Source organism: Manis javanica, chromosome 7 (genome assembly GCF_040802235.1).
Source record: "Manis javanica isolate MJ-LG chromosome 7, MJ_LKY, whole genome shotgun sequence".
NCBI lineage: Eukaryota > Metazoa > Chordata > Mammalia > Pholidota > Manidae > Manis > Manis javanica.
Genome location: NC_133162.1, coordinates 29811871 through 29826817, shown reverse-complemented (window position 1 = coordinate 29826817; position 14947 = coordinate 29811871). Strand labels below are relative to the sequence as shown.

Sequence of the window (14947 nt, the reverse complement as noted above, 5' to 3'; positions counted from 1 at the left end):
TCCCAGCAATGCTCCAGCACAGGCTAAGGGAGTCCTAGTCACAAGCCATGGGCAGGGGTGGTCTGGCTGGGGGCTCCTGGAGAGGATCTCAAGTTCCCCATGGTGGGCAGGGTGGCAATGGCTATGCATGGTGCCAGCTGGACCCAGGGAACTGTTGACTCTGCACAAATGTCCCGGCTCCACACCCCGCCCACTGTTGATGAATCAATTGAATCACTCAACTGAAAAATTAACTCAAACCCACAGACATCCCTCAAACCCACAGAAGGTCACCGGGAGGTGCATGCCTGGGCCTCAGGCCGTTGGACACTGTCACTGTCACCCCAGCCTGGAAGGCCCAGCTCTGCCTCTCCCAGAGGAACACTCTCCTCAAACCCAGGAAACCCAGGATCTCTGGGGCCAGGGGGGCGGTGGGGGTGGGCTCCCTTTGGCCTGAGTCCCTTTGTCTTCCCTCTGTTGGCAAATCTCTCCGACCTAATGGGTTGTGCTCCGTCTGTTCTTCCTGGATGGTTTATCACGTTTTGATTGTGCTCTTAGGCTGCACCAGAGTGCGACACAAATTGACCAATACAAGGGGGTTGGGACAGGGGAGTCAGATACCTAGAGAAATATAAGGCTGTGTTGGGGACAGAATATAATCTTCACGAGGACAGGACTTTTGTCTGTTTCATTTATGGGGTGCCCTCAGCACCTAGAATAGTGCCCAGCACACAGTAGGTGTTCAACAAATATCTGTCCACAGAATGAATACATTGGAGAATGAATGGGGCTCTCGTTGGTCTGAGCATGGAACTAACATGACTCTGGGGTAGTGGCCCTCGACCTTGATTGCACATGGCAATCACCTGGAGAGGTTAACAATCTGGTAACTGGGTTTTACCCCCAAAGGTTCTGATGCACCTGCACTGGGGTGCACTTTGAGAACTGTGAGTGTTAAAAGCTCCCCAGGAGATTCTGATGTGCAGGCTGGGCTGAGTACCACTGTTCTAGGATCCACAGTGGAACACTCTAAGAGCATGGGAGGGGCTGCTGCATCAGATACCCATCTCAGGTGTTCTGTGCTCAGTGGGAAGGGATGAGAGTCCATCTTCTTCCTCTGGCATCCTGCCTACTGAGCCTGTGTTGAACATCCCCCTTCCACAGCTGTCTCCATTTCTGCTTTCCTGCCCTCCAGCATCTTTGGGGGAACTCACCCCTTCCACAGCCATCCCATTGCTGTTCCCCTTCTGACCTTGATCAACTTAAAGGGTTGATCAGCCCATCAATTAATTGTGTCCTAATCCAGTCTTGGCTTGGTTGGAGACAGGGCAGTAAATCCAGGCCGGGAATCATGCCCTGATATTTGTGTAGGGATAATTACTATCTCTCAGGCCTCACTGGGTGGCAAGATGAGATGAAAACCCATAAAACAACATGCAGGGCTGTGGCTCATTGTTTCTTGGCTGCCCAAGGCTGGCTGCCAGCCAGTCAGTCCCGCCTGCCCCTGCCCCTGGCACGGGCCCCAACTTCTTCCCTCCCATTCATGCAATTGGCAGGGATCAACATCAGGGGCAGCCTAGGGGCTGCATCCTGGCTTGGGCTCAACAAGCAGCGGGGGCAACGTTATGGGCCCAGAGGAAAGCTAGTGTTGTGGGGAGAGAGGAAGGAAAGTTGGTCCCCATGGCTAGGCAATCACCTGCCCTCAGGAGGTTGGGTGGGTCTGGGATGGTGAATACGTAGGTCCAAACCACAGGGTGTTGTCCAGACCAATCCAAGGGACACATGCCCTTTGGAAGAGTCCAATGCATATCTAATTTGGCTCTTAGGGACCCAAGACCCTGCATGCTCAAGGAGGACACTGTGGCCTGGACTTCCCTGCATTTGTTACAGCCCCACGAGAGCAGACATCATTCCCAGTGGGCCAAGCTCAGGCCCAAGAGACTGTGAGATTCAGGGGCTGGGAACCACTTTAATCTGCAGCCACAAGAACACAGCTCCCCAACTCATGAAACACAGATAGCCACTTAAAGCCAGGCTCTCCACTGGGCCCCGGGGAAATAGAGAATTGAGTAAGGCCACAGAGTGTCATGATTAAAAGGATGGGTCTGGAGTCAGACCCCTGGGTTTGAATCCTGGGACTTACAAGTTGTGTGGCTTTGGGCCAGTCATGAGACTTCTTTGTGCCTCGGTTTCCTCAGTTATAAAGCAGGATACACTAGTACCTACCTGAGTGTCTGTGAGGCTCAAATGAGATGACTAATGTAAGGTGTCTAGATCTGGGCCTGGCACACAGTAGGTGCTACTTAAGTATTAGCTGTTATTATTCTTATCATTACTATCAGCCTTGTGGGCAAACACTTCCCTCAGTCATCCCTTGGTGTGCAGGGCCCTGCGGCTCCAAGTGTGGCCCCTGGACTATCTGCATTGTCACTGCCTGAGAGCATGTTAGCAGTGCAGGACCTGGGGCCCCACCCAGACCTGCTGGGTCACAGTCAGCATTTATACAACACCCCCAGGTGACTAGGGCAAGGTGCTCTGGGTTAGGAAAGTCTCCATGAACTCAAGGTCTGTCTTTTTCCAAGTCATATCCTAGCATTTAGCCCTTCTGTGGCATGGATAGGTAGCCAGCAGGAATTTGTGGGGTGAATAAATGGGCTCAGCCAGAAGCCATGGGGGGCCCTTAAAGACCTCAAAGCATGTGGAAAGGTCCCCTGGAAGTAGCATGGAGGGCCACCAGGTGGGAAGGGCTGAGTGGTTGAGCCTTGGCAGGAGTGGTGAGAGGGAGAGTAGGGGATGGGTTGGGAAGACTGGGGGCTACTTGGACTGGGGGATGAAGCAGACACAGAGCTGAGGAGGACTGGTCTCTGCTCCAGGACCAGGGCCTGGAACACTAGAACAAGCTTTATGCACAGAGAAGAAGGGGTAACCTCAGGGGGTGATCCCTCTGCTGGGACAGAGCGCTGTCCTGGGGGCAGCAAGTGACTGTGCCTGGGGGTGATCATGGCAGCGGCCTGAGGAAGGCCTGGGTCCTGAAGGCCCTCCCCTGCTTGGTGTTGGGAGGAAGAAGATGGGAAGCAGGAAGAGGCGCAAGGCCCCAAACCTTACCTGAGAAGGCATTATTGGTGTTGAGGAAGTAGATCTCCTCACGGCCATCCCCATCGATGTCACAGGCTGTCACCCCGATGGCATTCCCCTGACGGTCCCGCAGAGCATAGTACGGGGAGCTGCGCTCATCCACTGCGATGTTCACCAGCCGTTTCTGCGCCCGGTCATACTTCAGAACCAGGTTGGGGCCGTTGTACCTGGAGGGGAAGGGGAAAGGGGTTTTGGGGAGGAGTAGCTGAGCCCACCTGGCGCCCCCAACCACAGCAGTGGGTCCAGAGGCCTCCTGGACAGGTCAGTGTGGGGCAATTCAGGCCAGAGCATTCTGGGGGAACACTTGGCAGCCTCACCTCTGGGTCCCTAGGTGGTTGATGAGTGTCCCCAAAACACACAGGCCCAGGCAAAGTGAGAGTCAACTGGAACCATATGGGACATGATCTAAGGAGCAGAGTGGCAGAGGGGAGTAGGCAGCCAGTGACAATCCCTTACCATGTGCTTCGCTGAAGAAAACAATTCCTGCTAACATCTAGCTTGCTTATTTCAATGTAAAGTCCCTTTCATATTTATGATCTCATTAACTCAAATCTAACAGCAATCAAATGAGGCAGCCATGGGAGGCTGTATTATCAACCCATTTTACAAACGAGGCAACTGATGAACTTCATCAGGGAAACTGAGGCTCAGAGAACTGAATGCCCTTCCCAAACTAACACAGCCAGTAAATGTCAGGTGCTGGGACCTGAAGCCAGGCCCTTTCTGTTACGCCGAGAGCCCTTGCAGGAGTGAGCCCTGGAGAAGCCAAGGTTTGAATGACTCTCCTGACAGAAACTGCCAGCAATTAAGTAGTAGTATGAAATTAGCATCTCAGATGGGAGATTGTGAACATATCTAAAGTCATTAGGTGGACCTGCTGGATCTCCTATTCTAAGGAACTCAAAACAGAAGTGCCCATTCGTCCTCATCTCTCCCCTGACTCACTCTCCTGCAGCAGCACAGCCTCCCTGCTGCACAGAAATGCCAGGTATGCTCTTGCCTCAGGCACTTTGCACTTGCTGTTCCCTCTGCCTAGGATGCCTTTCCTCCACATCCTCATGGCTGCCTCCCTCCTCCTCCTGACCCGGGCTCAACCGTTCCTGCTCACACTCCTGACCCCGCAACCATCACCACCCTGTACCTTATTCCCCACCCTGCACTCTCTCTTCACGGCTTTTACTGCCAGCGGACAATTCTGTTTTCTTGTTCAGCTCTCCCTTCTCTGATCCCACTGGGGTATCAGGTCCACAGAGGCAGAAATTTTGTCTTTTTTGTTCCCCAGTGCCTGGCACACAATAGGAGCTTAATAAATGCTTGCTGAATGATTGAACGAATGAAACCTCAGCTCACATCTGAGTCATAAAGGCCTGGGTGTCCCACGGTCAATTTATTTCCACTGCCTTTCCATCTAGAGAAAGTGCCAGCCCAGGGTAACCCCCGACAGTACAACCATGAATGTCTGAAGGCCCTCTCCCCCATCTTGGGAATACCAGTTTGCCAGGCTCTCCAACGGAACCCAGCCAACCCCATCCATTAGTCCCGGCCTCTTGCCTTCGTTTTAACCTGAGAGAATACATCGGGACTGATGCTCAGCCGGTGGCTTCCGGAGAGGCCCAGCTGAGTACACAGGGCGTGTGGTGGTGGGGTGGTGGTGCAGGAAGAACTCTCCAAGGTCTTTGAGAGAAATCACTTCTTGCCTTCCTGAGACAGTTCCAACTTGGTGCTCTCCTTTGTCACCAAGATGCAGAGCCAGGAAAGTTTGGGGAATGCTGAGCAACTGGCCGGGCACCTTCTGTCACCGACAGTGTGTGAAAGGGGAGATGGAGCTCTTTGAGGGCTGAGGCAGCACCTGGTAGTGGAAGGTCACGCCTTAGATGGCTTGATGAAGAGTGTCAGGGCTGTGTGTCGAGGGCGCAGCATGACCTGTGGGTCGTATCTAGGCAGGAAAGACAGTACTTGGGTTCCAGCACTGTGAGCAGCTGGCTCCAGGCCCCAGGGACAGTAAATATCTCTGGGTGCTGAATACTAGCCCTCAAAGTGTTCAGGTCTTTTGTTTATTACCATCATTACTGTTCCTTAGACACTACAGTCCTAGAGTGCTGGGCCTTGTTGAAAGCACTTCTATATGCATTGTCTCATCTGAGCCCCACACAATTCCAGGAAGAAAGTAGCTAGGTTGTTTTTTCTAGAAAAGGAAACTGAGGGTCAGAGAGGCAAAGAGAGCTGTCCATGGTTACACAGCTCAAGGGTCCAGAACCTCTGTTCGTCCCAAACTGTCTATGATGCCACCACTCTTAGTCTTCTGTATTTTTTTTCCTGGCAGCTTCCTCCAGAGTAGCAACCATGGAAATACCCAAGAATTTCATGTAGACAGTGGAGATAATAACCCTACATTTCTATAGCACTTTATGGTTTACAAAGCACTTTCTCATCCTTGACTTCATGTACTTCTTGAAGGTCTTGACTCTTCCAGAGATTAGCTTTATAACCTTAAGCTGGCCTATCTGGGTTCTGGGCTTCTCTTCTGCAAAATGAAAGAGTTGTACTACATCAGAGGGTCAGGAAATGTGTGGACAAATGTGCCCATGGGATTCAAACAAGAGAATTTCTAGGTTGATGCATTTTATTTTATGCATCATATTCCAGAAGATGTTTAAATAAGGATTTCAGAGCCAATGTTTAAAAGGCACTAGAAGCTCTGAGAGGGCCTTTCCTGGTATAAGTCTGGGGTCCTGGAGTCTAACTCTAACTTTAGGAGGTGGGCAGAGCAGGTATGTCCCCGCTATGGCAGAGGAGCCACCATATAAGCCCAGCACTGAAACCCCTCCTTTGCACCCCCTGTGCCTTGGGTCTCCCAGAATGTCTTCACCATCCCCTAGAGCTCCCTCCCAGTGGAAGGTGAGGCACCATGGGCTCTACACATATTGGAGGCCATTCCTTTCACTCTGAATCTGGGGTGGCAGGTGTGCACACGAAGTCCCTTGTCCTGTGGTGGTGGCCTGGGGGAGCGGATGGCCTGGCTCATCTCTTCTGTGAAGAACCTGGGGGTACTATTTCCAGGGCACTCCCTAATGGGATGTGGTGGGCTGGCTAGGCCGACTCAAATTCCTCCATCTGTTACAGAGTGAATGTGTGACCAGCAGCTCCTAGGTGGGCTCTTGACAATACACGGAGCAAGGCCAGCAGGCAGTGCATGAGGCTGCCATCCTTTCCCCACCCAGGCTGCCCGGACAGACATCCAAGCTTCTCACCGTCTTCCCCAGGATAACTGGCCTCTCCTCTGCGGCCCTCTTTCCCGCAGAGCTGATGCTGCAGCTGGTTTCCTCACCATCTCCTGAACAGGCTCTGCCCTTTTTGGTTTCTGTGACTTTGGTCAGCTGCAGCCACCCCCTCTTGGGGGGAATGTTCTCCCCACCCTCCAGTCCTTCCAGGACGCCTGCCCCGACTGCCTCAGCTGGATGTGATCTCCTCTCTGGATCCCCACGGCATTTTGCACCTTGCTTAATTCTACAGAGATGTTTGTGTTCCAACATCACTTCCCTTCATTAAAACAAATGCTTCTTGAGCCCAGGCAGCATGTGGCTGCATCTCTACATTTGCTGTGCCTACAGCAACAATACTTGGCATAGAGAAGGTACTCCACAAATGTCCAATGTAAGAATGAGTGAGTGAGGGGATGAATAAATCAAATAATCACAGGTAGCATGAGTACAGCAGTCACCATGTGCCAACCACCCTTCTGAGCACGTTATACCCACTATTGCATTTTATCCTCATGACAATCCTAGGATTTTACAGATGTAGAGACTGAGGCACAGAGGTTAGCCACTAACTTGCCCACACTCCCTCTGGGATGTCAGCCTTCATGCCGACAACCCTGGGGAGAAGGGTATGAAGTATGTGGGATTTCAGGTTTCCTCTCTCCGACACCTGCCAGAGACTGTTGGGTACTTCTAGAAATTCTTCAGGCTTTGAAGCTCAGCTAAGTAGAGTTAGGAAGTGAGACAGGGTCCCATGTTCTTGAAAAACAGCTGTGACTTCATGATATCAAAGGCTGGGCCAAGCAGGCAGAAGTGACTGTCTCGGTGGCAACTGGAAAATCTGCTTGAGAGACAGCAGCAGAGCACAAGCCATAGTTGTGTGAGGGTCATCCAGTTTTGGTGCCAGTCCACTGGGACAGGACTGCTGTGTACAGGGAGGGGCTCTGGGGTTAGGCCAAGAAAAGCAGCCTGGGCGTGGGGTCCTGGCCCTGCCCCTTCCTGGCTCTGACCTTAGCTTGTCACTCAATTCCTCTATGCTTCAGTTTCCTCATTTATAACATGAGGCTGCTACATAGCTCTCAGGATGGCTGTGAGGACAGGAGAGAGTGTGTGTGATAACACTTGGTAAACTGTGAAGTTACCCAATTATAAGTTCTCATCGCTGTTAAAGAAAAACAAACCAAGGCACAGTGTCTCACTTTCCAGCGATCATTTTGAGAGTTTCCAACACATTCTAGTATTTCTCATCCAAAAGTATCCCACCCTTGATCTCATCCTCTGGGGGTGTGTTTCTTTATTCCCCATCATAACTAAACTTCTCAGAGAGTTGTCTTCACAAGCCATTTCCACTCTCACCACTGGTTTACTCCACCCTGATTCACCTTCTGCCCCAACCCCAGCAAAGCTGCGTTGGTTACTGTCATGGGTGGTTTCTGTGTGGCCACACCTGGGGCGCCCTTTCTGGCCTGGTCCCCCTTGGTCTCTCAGCTGCATTCGGCACGTGGCCTGCTGCCAGCCTCCACTGCACCACTTCCCTCCGAATGCTATCTGCTGTCTTGGCTCTGCGGATGCCGCCCTCCTCTGGCTTTCCTTCTCTCTTTGGCTACCCCTCCTCTTCCTCTTTGCAGGTTCTCTGCCCTCTTCATGCTGGAGTCCCCAGGCCTGGTCCTGGGCCCTTCTCTCTCTGTCTCCTTTCACTAGGGCATAATATCCACGCCCATGACTGACAACTTCCAGATTTATATCTCCAACCCAAACCCCCAGGTCGAGCTCAGACTCACAGATCCAGCGGCCCACCTGATATCTCCCCTTGCACGCCCCACCGTCATCTCTGAAGGAATGTGCCCGAAGTGGACCTACTGATGGCTCATTTGCCTCCTCCCAGCAATGAGCACTCAAGTACTAAAGCCAGAGCCCTGGTGTCAGTCTTGCTTCACCCTTGTCCTCACATCCAACTCATCGGCCAATCCTGTCATTTCTACCTCTTGAAACACTTCAGTCTCTTCTCTTCTGTCCTCCCCCACTGCCACCATGTCTGGAGAGCCCCTTCTCGCTGATTCCTTGCTTGCCCCTGCCAATCTAATTCCCCTAGTCCATAGCCAGTCTTCTTTTTAACACATAAATCAGATCAGCCACTCTCGTGCCTTTGGTGCCCACTGTGGTGGAATGAAAACCAGACTCCTTATCCCATGCGGCCAGGGAGACGAGCCTGGTCTGCCACCCGCCCTCAGACTCCGTTTGGCTCCTAACATTCCAGCAGCCACGGCGCCCTGGCCCCGCTGCAGGGCTGCTCCCTCTGACCAGAACACTCCTCCACACCCCTCCTGCTGTGCCCCACAGCTGCCCCCTTCTCATCCGTAGGTCTCACCTTCAAAGGACAGACCCTCCTCATGGGTATTCCAATTGCTGCACCCTCTGCCCTCTCCTGTCTGGTAACCTATTTATTGCCCATTTCTCCCAGTAAACCATAAGCTTCATCAGGACAGGGACTGTGTCTGCTTTGTTCACTTCTGTCTCTGTATGACCCAGTACACAGTGAGTGCTTGATACTTATTTGTAGACAGAATGGCAGAGAAGAGATATAAGATCATCACTGTGCAACTGAGCAAAAGATCGGCTCAACCACCAGCCTCTTGATTGGCCTTGACCCCCACTATGATTAGGTCCCAAAAGATAACAAACAGTAATGACAAAGAGGAGGCCAAAAGCTGGTATCCTAGATAAGGGTGAGAGAAAATAACAGTCTTGTAGTTAGATACAGAGGCTCAACCTTTTTTTCTATGGAGAATTGTTGGCCCATGTGAATAAAAAAGTCACATTGGCAGTTACATAAAGGGAAGCCAGATACAAAGATGAAATAACTATTTGGTACTTACTGTGTACTAGATGCTATGCTAAGTAATTCACATCTATCTTATTGTATATAAATAGAAAATTTTTCTAATCCAAATGATATACAAGATATGCTCTTCTGAAAATTAAGAATGGGGAACTTTTTTTGTTAAAAAAGGAGAATAATGAAAGTTATACAGCTATTTGACATTATGGTTGGGGAAGAGAGACAGGGCAGAAAGAGACAAGTGTATACATACACAAAATATTGCAAGATAGAGACACACAAGAATTTACAAAAATGGAAACTGAGGGATAGTGAAGCCCTGAGCACAGAGGGAAACACACACACATAAAAAGCTAAAGAGACTGGCCTATACAGAAACAGAGATGCAAGGAGAAGGGGAGGTGCAGACCTAGGGGGATAACAGTGAGAGACCCCTGGAAAGACGCAACATCATGGAAATATCAACAGGACTCTGAGATATTCTCTGATAATCTGTGATAACCCATCTGTAGCTGTTTTGGACATTCCTCCAAGGATTTAAAAAAATGCATGGCATTCTCACAACAATGGGCACAGGTATCTTATCCTTGGCCACCTTAATACCCTTCTTTTAAAGATGAAGAAAGGGAATTTCAGAGAAAAGTGACTTTCTGAAAGTCAAATAGCTAATCATTAGACAAAATAAGCTGAAAGACAAACTGATCCCTTAATCTAAGTCAGGGTATATCCACAAAGTCATGGCCTTTGGGTCAAATCTGGCCTGCTGCCTATTTTTGTAAATAAAGTTTTATTGGAACACAGATAAGCTCATTCATGACATATCATCTGTGGCGGCTTTTATGACATAATAGAGTTGAGTAGTTGTGACAGAGATGGCATAGCTCAAAAGTTGGATTTACCATCTGACTCTTTGCAGAAAAAGATTTCCAACCTTTGGTTTAAAGAGTTGTCAGCCTTATATTATGGGTGTGTTACAAGTTCAAGTGATCATTCTCTTAACAAAGTACAAAATTATTTAGGAGCATGTTGTTAAGCCTCCATGTGCTTGTGAGCCTTTTTGTTTTCTTTGTATAATTTATTTCTAGTTTCATACCTTTGTGGTCTGAGAAGTTGGTTAGTAGAATTTCAATCTTTTTGAATTTACTGAGTTTGTGGCCTACTATGTGGTCTATTCTGGAAAATGTTCCATGTGCACTTGAGAAGGATGTGTATCCTGCTGCTTTTGGGTGTAGAGTTCTGTAGATGTCTATTAGGTCCATCTGTTCCAGTGTGTTGTTCAGTGCCTCTGTGTCCTTACTTATTTTCTGTCTGCTGAATCTGTCCTTTGGAGTGAGTGGTGTGTTGAAGTCTCCTAAAATGAATGCATTGCATTCTATTTCCTCCTTTAATTCTGTTAGTATTTGCTTCACATATGCTGGTGCTCCTGTATTGGGTGCATATATATTTATAATGGTTATATCCTCTTGTTGGACTGATCCCTTTATCATTATGTAATGTCCTTCTTTATCTCTTGTTACTTTCTTTGTTTTGAAGTCTACTTTGTCTGATACTAGTACTGCAACACCTGCTTTTTTCTCCCTATTGTTTGCATGAAATATCTTTTTCCATCCCTTCACTCTTAGTCTGTATATGTCCTTTGGGTTTGAGGTGAGTCTCTTATAAGCAGCATACAGATGGGTCTTGCTTTTTTATATATTCTCTTACTCTGTGTCTTTTGATTGGTGTGTTCAGTCCATTTACATTTAGGGTGATTTTTGAAAGAGATGTACTTATTGCCATTGCAGGCTTTAGATTAGTGGCTACCAAAGGTTCAAGGTAGCTTCTTTACTATCTAACTGTCTAACTTAACTCACTTATTGAGCTATTATAAACACAGTCTGATGATTCTTTATTTCCCTCCCTTCTTATTCCTCCTCCTCCATTCTTTATATGTTAGGTGTTTTATTCTGTAGTCTTTTGTGTTTCCTTTGACTGCTTTTGTGAGTAGTTGATTTTATTTTTTGCCTTTAGTTAGTATTTGGTTGGTCTGCTTTCTTTGCTGTGATTTTATTTTCTCTGTTGACATCTATTTAGCCTTAGGAATACTTGCATCTAGAGCAGTCCCTTTAAAATATCCTGTAGAGGTGGTCTGTGGGAGGAAAATTCCTTCAACTTTTGCTTGTCTTGGAATTGTTTAATCCCTCCTTCATATTTAAATGATAATTGTGCTGGATACAGTATTCTTGGTTCTAGGCCCTTCTGTTTCATTGCATTAAATATATCATGCCACTCTATTCTGGCCTGCAAGGTTTTTGTTGAGAAGTCTGATGATAGCCTGATGGGTATTCCTTTGTAGGTGACCTTTTTTGTCTTTCTGACTGCCTTTAATACTCTGTCCTTGTCCTTGATCTTTGCCATTTGAATTATTATGTGTCTTGGTGTGGTCTTCTTTGGGTCCCTTGTGTTGAGACTTCTGTGGGCTTCCATGGTCTGAGAGACTATTTCCTCCCCCAGTTTGGGGAAGTTTTCAGCAATTATTTCTTCAAAGACACTTTCTATCCTTTTTTTTCTCTCTTCTTCTTCTGGTACCCCTATAATGCAAATATTGTTCCGTTTTGATTGGTCACACAGTTCTCTTAATATTCTTTCATTCCTGGAGATCCTTTTATCTCTCTCTGCCTCATTTTCTCTGTGTTCCTGTTCTCTGATTTCTATTCCATTAACGGCCTCTTGCACCTCATCCAGTCTCCTCTTACGTCCTTCCAGAGATTGTTTTATTTCTGTATTCTCCCTCCTAACTTGATCTTTTAGCTCTTGCATATTTCTCTGCAGGTCCATCAGCATGGTTATGACCTTTACTTTGAATTCTTTTTCAGGAAGATTGGTTAAATCTATCTCCCCAGACTCCCTCTCAGGGGTTGTCTGGGTAATTCTGGATTGGATCAAATTCTTCTGCCCTTTTATGTAATAGAGGTAGTCATAGGCAGTTGGCATGTGTGTTAGCTGGGAAAACAATGTCCCTTCTCTGCTGCCTGTGCTGGTTACCCACACATGGGGAGCAGCTTCCGGTTTTATTTCCTGAGCCACTGTGGGCAGGGCAGCTGTCAGGGCAGCCCAGAACCCTGCGGGGAGTGGCAGGTGCACTGGGTGTGCTCTCCTGAGAGAATGGCGACCCTTAGTGCCCTGTCCTAGCTTCCTCTGTCTGTGCTGGGCTGCCATGCACTGGTAGGGCCTCTGAGTCTAGCCCAGGTGGCTGTGGAGGCAGCTCTGGGTGGTTGCTGTGGGCATGGCTGCCCTCAGGCCACTCCCCTGCTATGGCGGGGCCGCACCGGAGGGGAAATGGATGGGAGGCTGCTTATTGCAGTGGGGGCTTCAGAGCTGCGTTGCCTCCCAGGGGGCTGGGGTGCCTGAAATTACCCAGGATTCCCAGCTGCTGGGCTGAGTGTGCTGGGACACTTCTGTCCAGCTGTGAGGCTCTCCTGTCCCTTTAAGGCTTTCAAAAAGCACTTGCTTTTCTTTTGTCCCAGGGGTGTCAGCTGCGCGGACCCACTCGCAGGTTTTACTGCTCTGTTCCCTAATATCCAGCACCCCATGCACGCATTGTGTCTGCACTCTGGTGCGGATGGCTAGGGCTGGCTATTTAGCAGTCCTGGGCTCCCTCTCCCTCCCCGCTCCGACTCCTCTCCTCCTGCCGGGGAGCTGGGGTATGGGGTGTGCTCAGGTCCCACTGCGCCGCGATTTGTATCTTACCCCCTTCATGAGGTGCTGAGTTCTTGCAGGTGTAGATGTAGTCTGACTGTTGTACTGTATCTTCTGGCCTCTCTTTTAGGATTAGTTGTATTTGTTGTATTTTCAAAAATATATATGGTTTTGGGAGGAGATTTCCACTGCCCTACTCACACCGCCATCTTGGCTCCTCCACCCAAAGCACAAAATCAGAAAAAGCTTTAATAAAAATTAACTTGGGGCCAGCACTTGGGAACACACGATTTTCTGAAACAAGTATTCCAGGGAAAACATAAGTTGAATGTAAGAAAGATATTAGATATGCGATGGTGATTGTGAGGCGGAATAATCTATGGGGAAAAAAGAGACTAAAAAGAGTTGCCTAAATGAGAATAACATTCTGAACCTGGGGCTTTATCTAAGGCTAAGAAATTAACAAGAACATGTGCCCCCTAAGTGAGTGCAGTGGTTAAAGGGGTGTGGAAGATGATCTCCAATGACAGCTGCCTTTATTTTCTTTCTTATGCACAGGTTACTCCACCCATCAAGAGGTGCAATCTAGTTTGCTGGCCCTGGAATCTGGGCTGGCTTTGTGACTTGCCTTGATTGGTAGAGTATGGTGGAGGTGATGTCAGAGGCCTACCAGCTTTTACTTTGTCTCTTAGGGAAGCCATTTGCCATGTGAAAAATTTGACTACCTGAGACAACCATGCTTGGAGGAAGCCCAGTCTAGCCCCATGGAGAAGCCATGTGGCAGGGCACGGAGGCTGCCCACCATGGGTGAAGACTCTGTGGGCCATCCAGCCCAGCACAGTTGAATGCAGCTGAGTGAGTGGCACCAGCTGATACCAGGTAGAGCAGAAGAACCATCCATATGAACACTGCCCAAATTCCTGACCCACAGTTGTGACAAATGATAAATTGTTTTTAAGCACTACATTTTTGGAAAAGAAAGTAGATAATGATGACTTATCATTTCAGACCTGAGGGGAAGAGGATTTTATTCCTGGAAGTAGGAAAAAGTATATTCATAAATCTCTAGGAATTCTAGTGGAATTCTCTAGGGTAGCCATTTTAATTCACAGTAGGCAGGTTTCCCCAAGGAAGGACTGGATCCATTGGGCTGATGCTTGGATCTCGGATATCTGAGAGTCTGTGCAGATTGGGAGGGTGGAAGAGTTATAAGAAATACAAGGATTCCAGAAACCCCTGATTTTCACCTCTACTTCTCATTTTTCTTTCCTTTCTAGCCAGATCTAGCTTTCACCCTTTTTGAATGCACAACCTTGAACATAGATCATTTCTTTGGAAATGTGTGTGATTTTTTTTCCTTTTTACATATTTAATTCTTTGAAAGCCATTGAAGTTAAATAGGACCAGAAAACATGGAAAAACATTCAAACATGAGATTCACAGATTGTATCCTGGAACAGGACAGATCCAGAGGCCAGGTATGAGTTTAAAGGAATAGAAACTTTGGTAATGGAAGGGTTCCAGGTGTGATGAGGAATCCAGGGATGGGGATTTAACAGGGGAGTAAACTGGTTAAGTCTGGAAATGGCATCCCAGAAAACAAATAAACAAATCTGATCCTATATTAGTAGCTAACCAGGGTAGAGAAGTCCCTACACAAAAGTGCAAATAAGAACGCAACTTTAAGCTGAAAGATAAAAGCCTTCTGTCAAAGGGGTGGGTGATTTTTCAAGAGAGGGATGTTTGGCATCAAAAAGTCAGAATAATCTACAGAATAATGAGTGTCTGTGTTCTGTAAAAACTCCATGCAGACTGATTAATTTATGTCTTGTTCCAGAAAAGATCTGTGCTCAGCATGTGCCCTGTGCACTTGGAGTTTCTAATATTGTGATGAGCACGGAAGCATCTAGAAGGCAGAGGCTACCATTTGCAGCTCTATCCCTCACCATACCTAGGACAATGCCAGGAAAACACAGGTGGTCTTGTTGATGTTGACATTGACAACAGCAATGATAATGATGATAAAGACCATGACTCCATTCCTCAATGAATTCCT

The 14947-nt window shown here is 48.1% G+C and overlaps 1 protein-coding gene across 4 annotated transcripts in view; it reads right to left on the bottom strand.

The window, feature by feature from the left end:
• The window catches only part of CRTAC1 (cartilage acidic protein 1), a 147780-nt gene that overhangs the window by 60638 nt on the left and 72195 nt on the right, over positions 1–14947 (bottom strand). For all 4 annotated transcript variants that reach the window (XM_037015784.2, XM_037015781.2, XM_037015780.2 and 1 more), the window contains exon 3: positions 3085–3281. In XM_037015784.2, coding sequence (XP_036871679.2) covers positions 3085–3281 — 197 coding nt within the window. The remainder of the gene's footprint in view (positions 1–3084; positions 3282–14947) is intronic.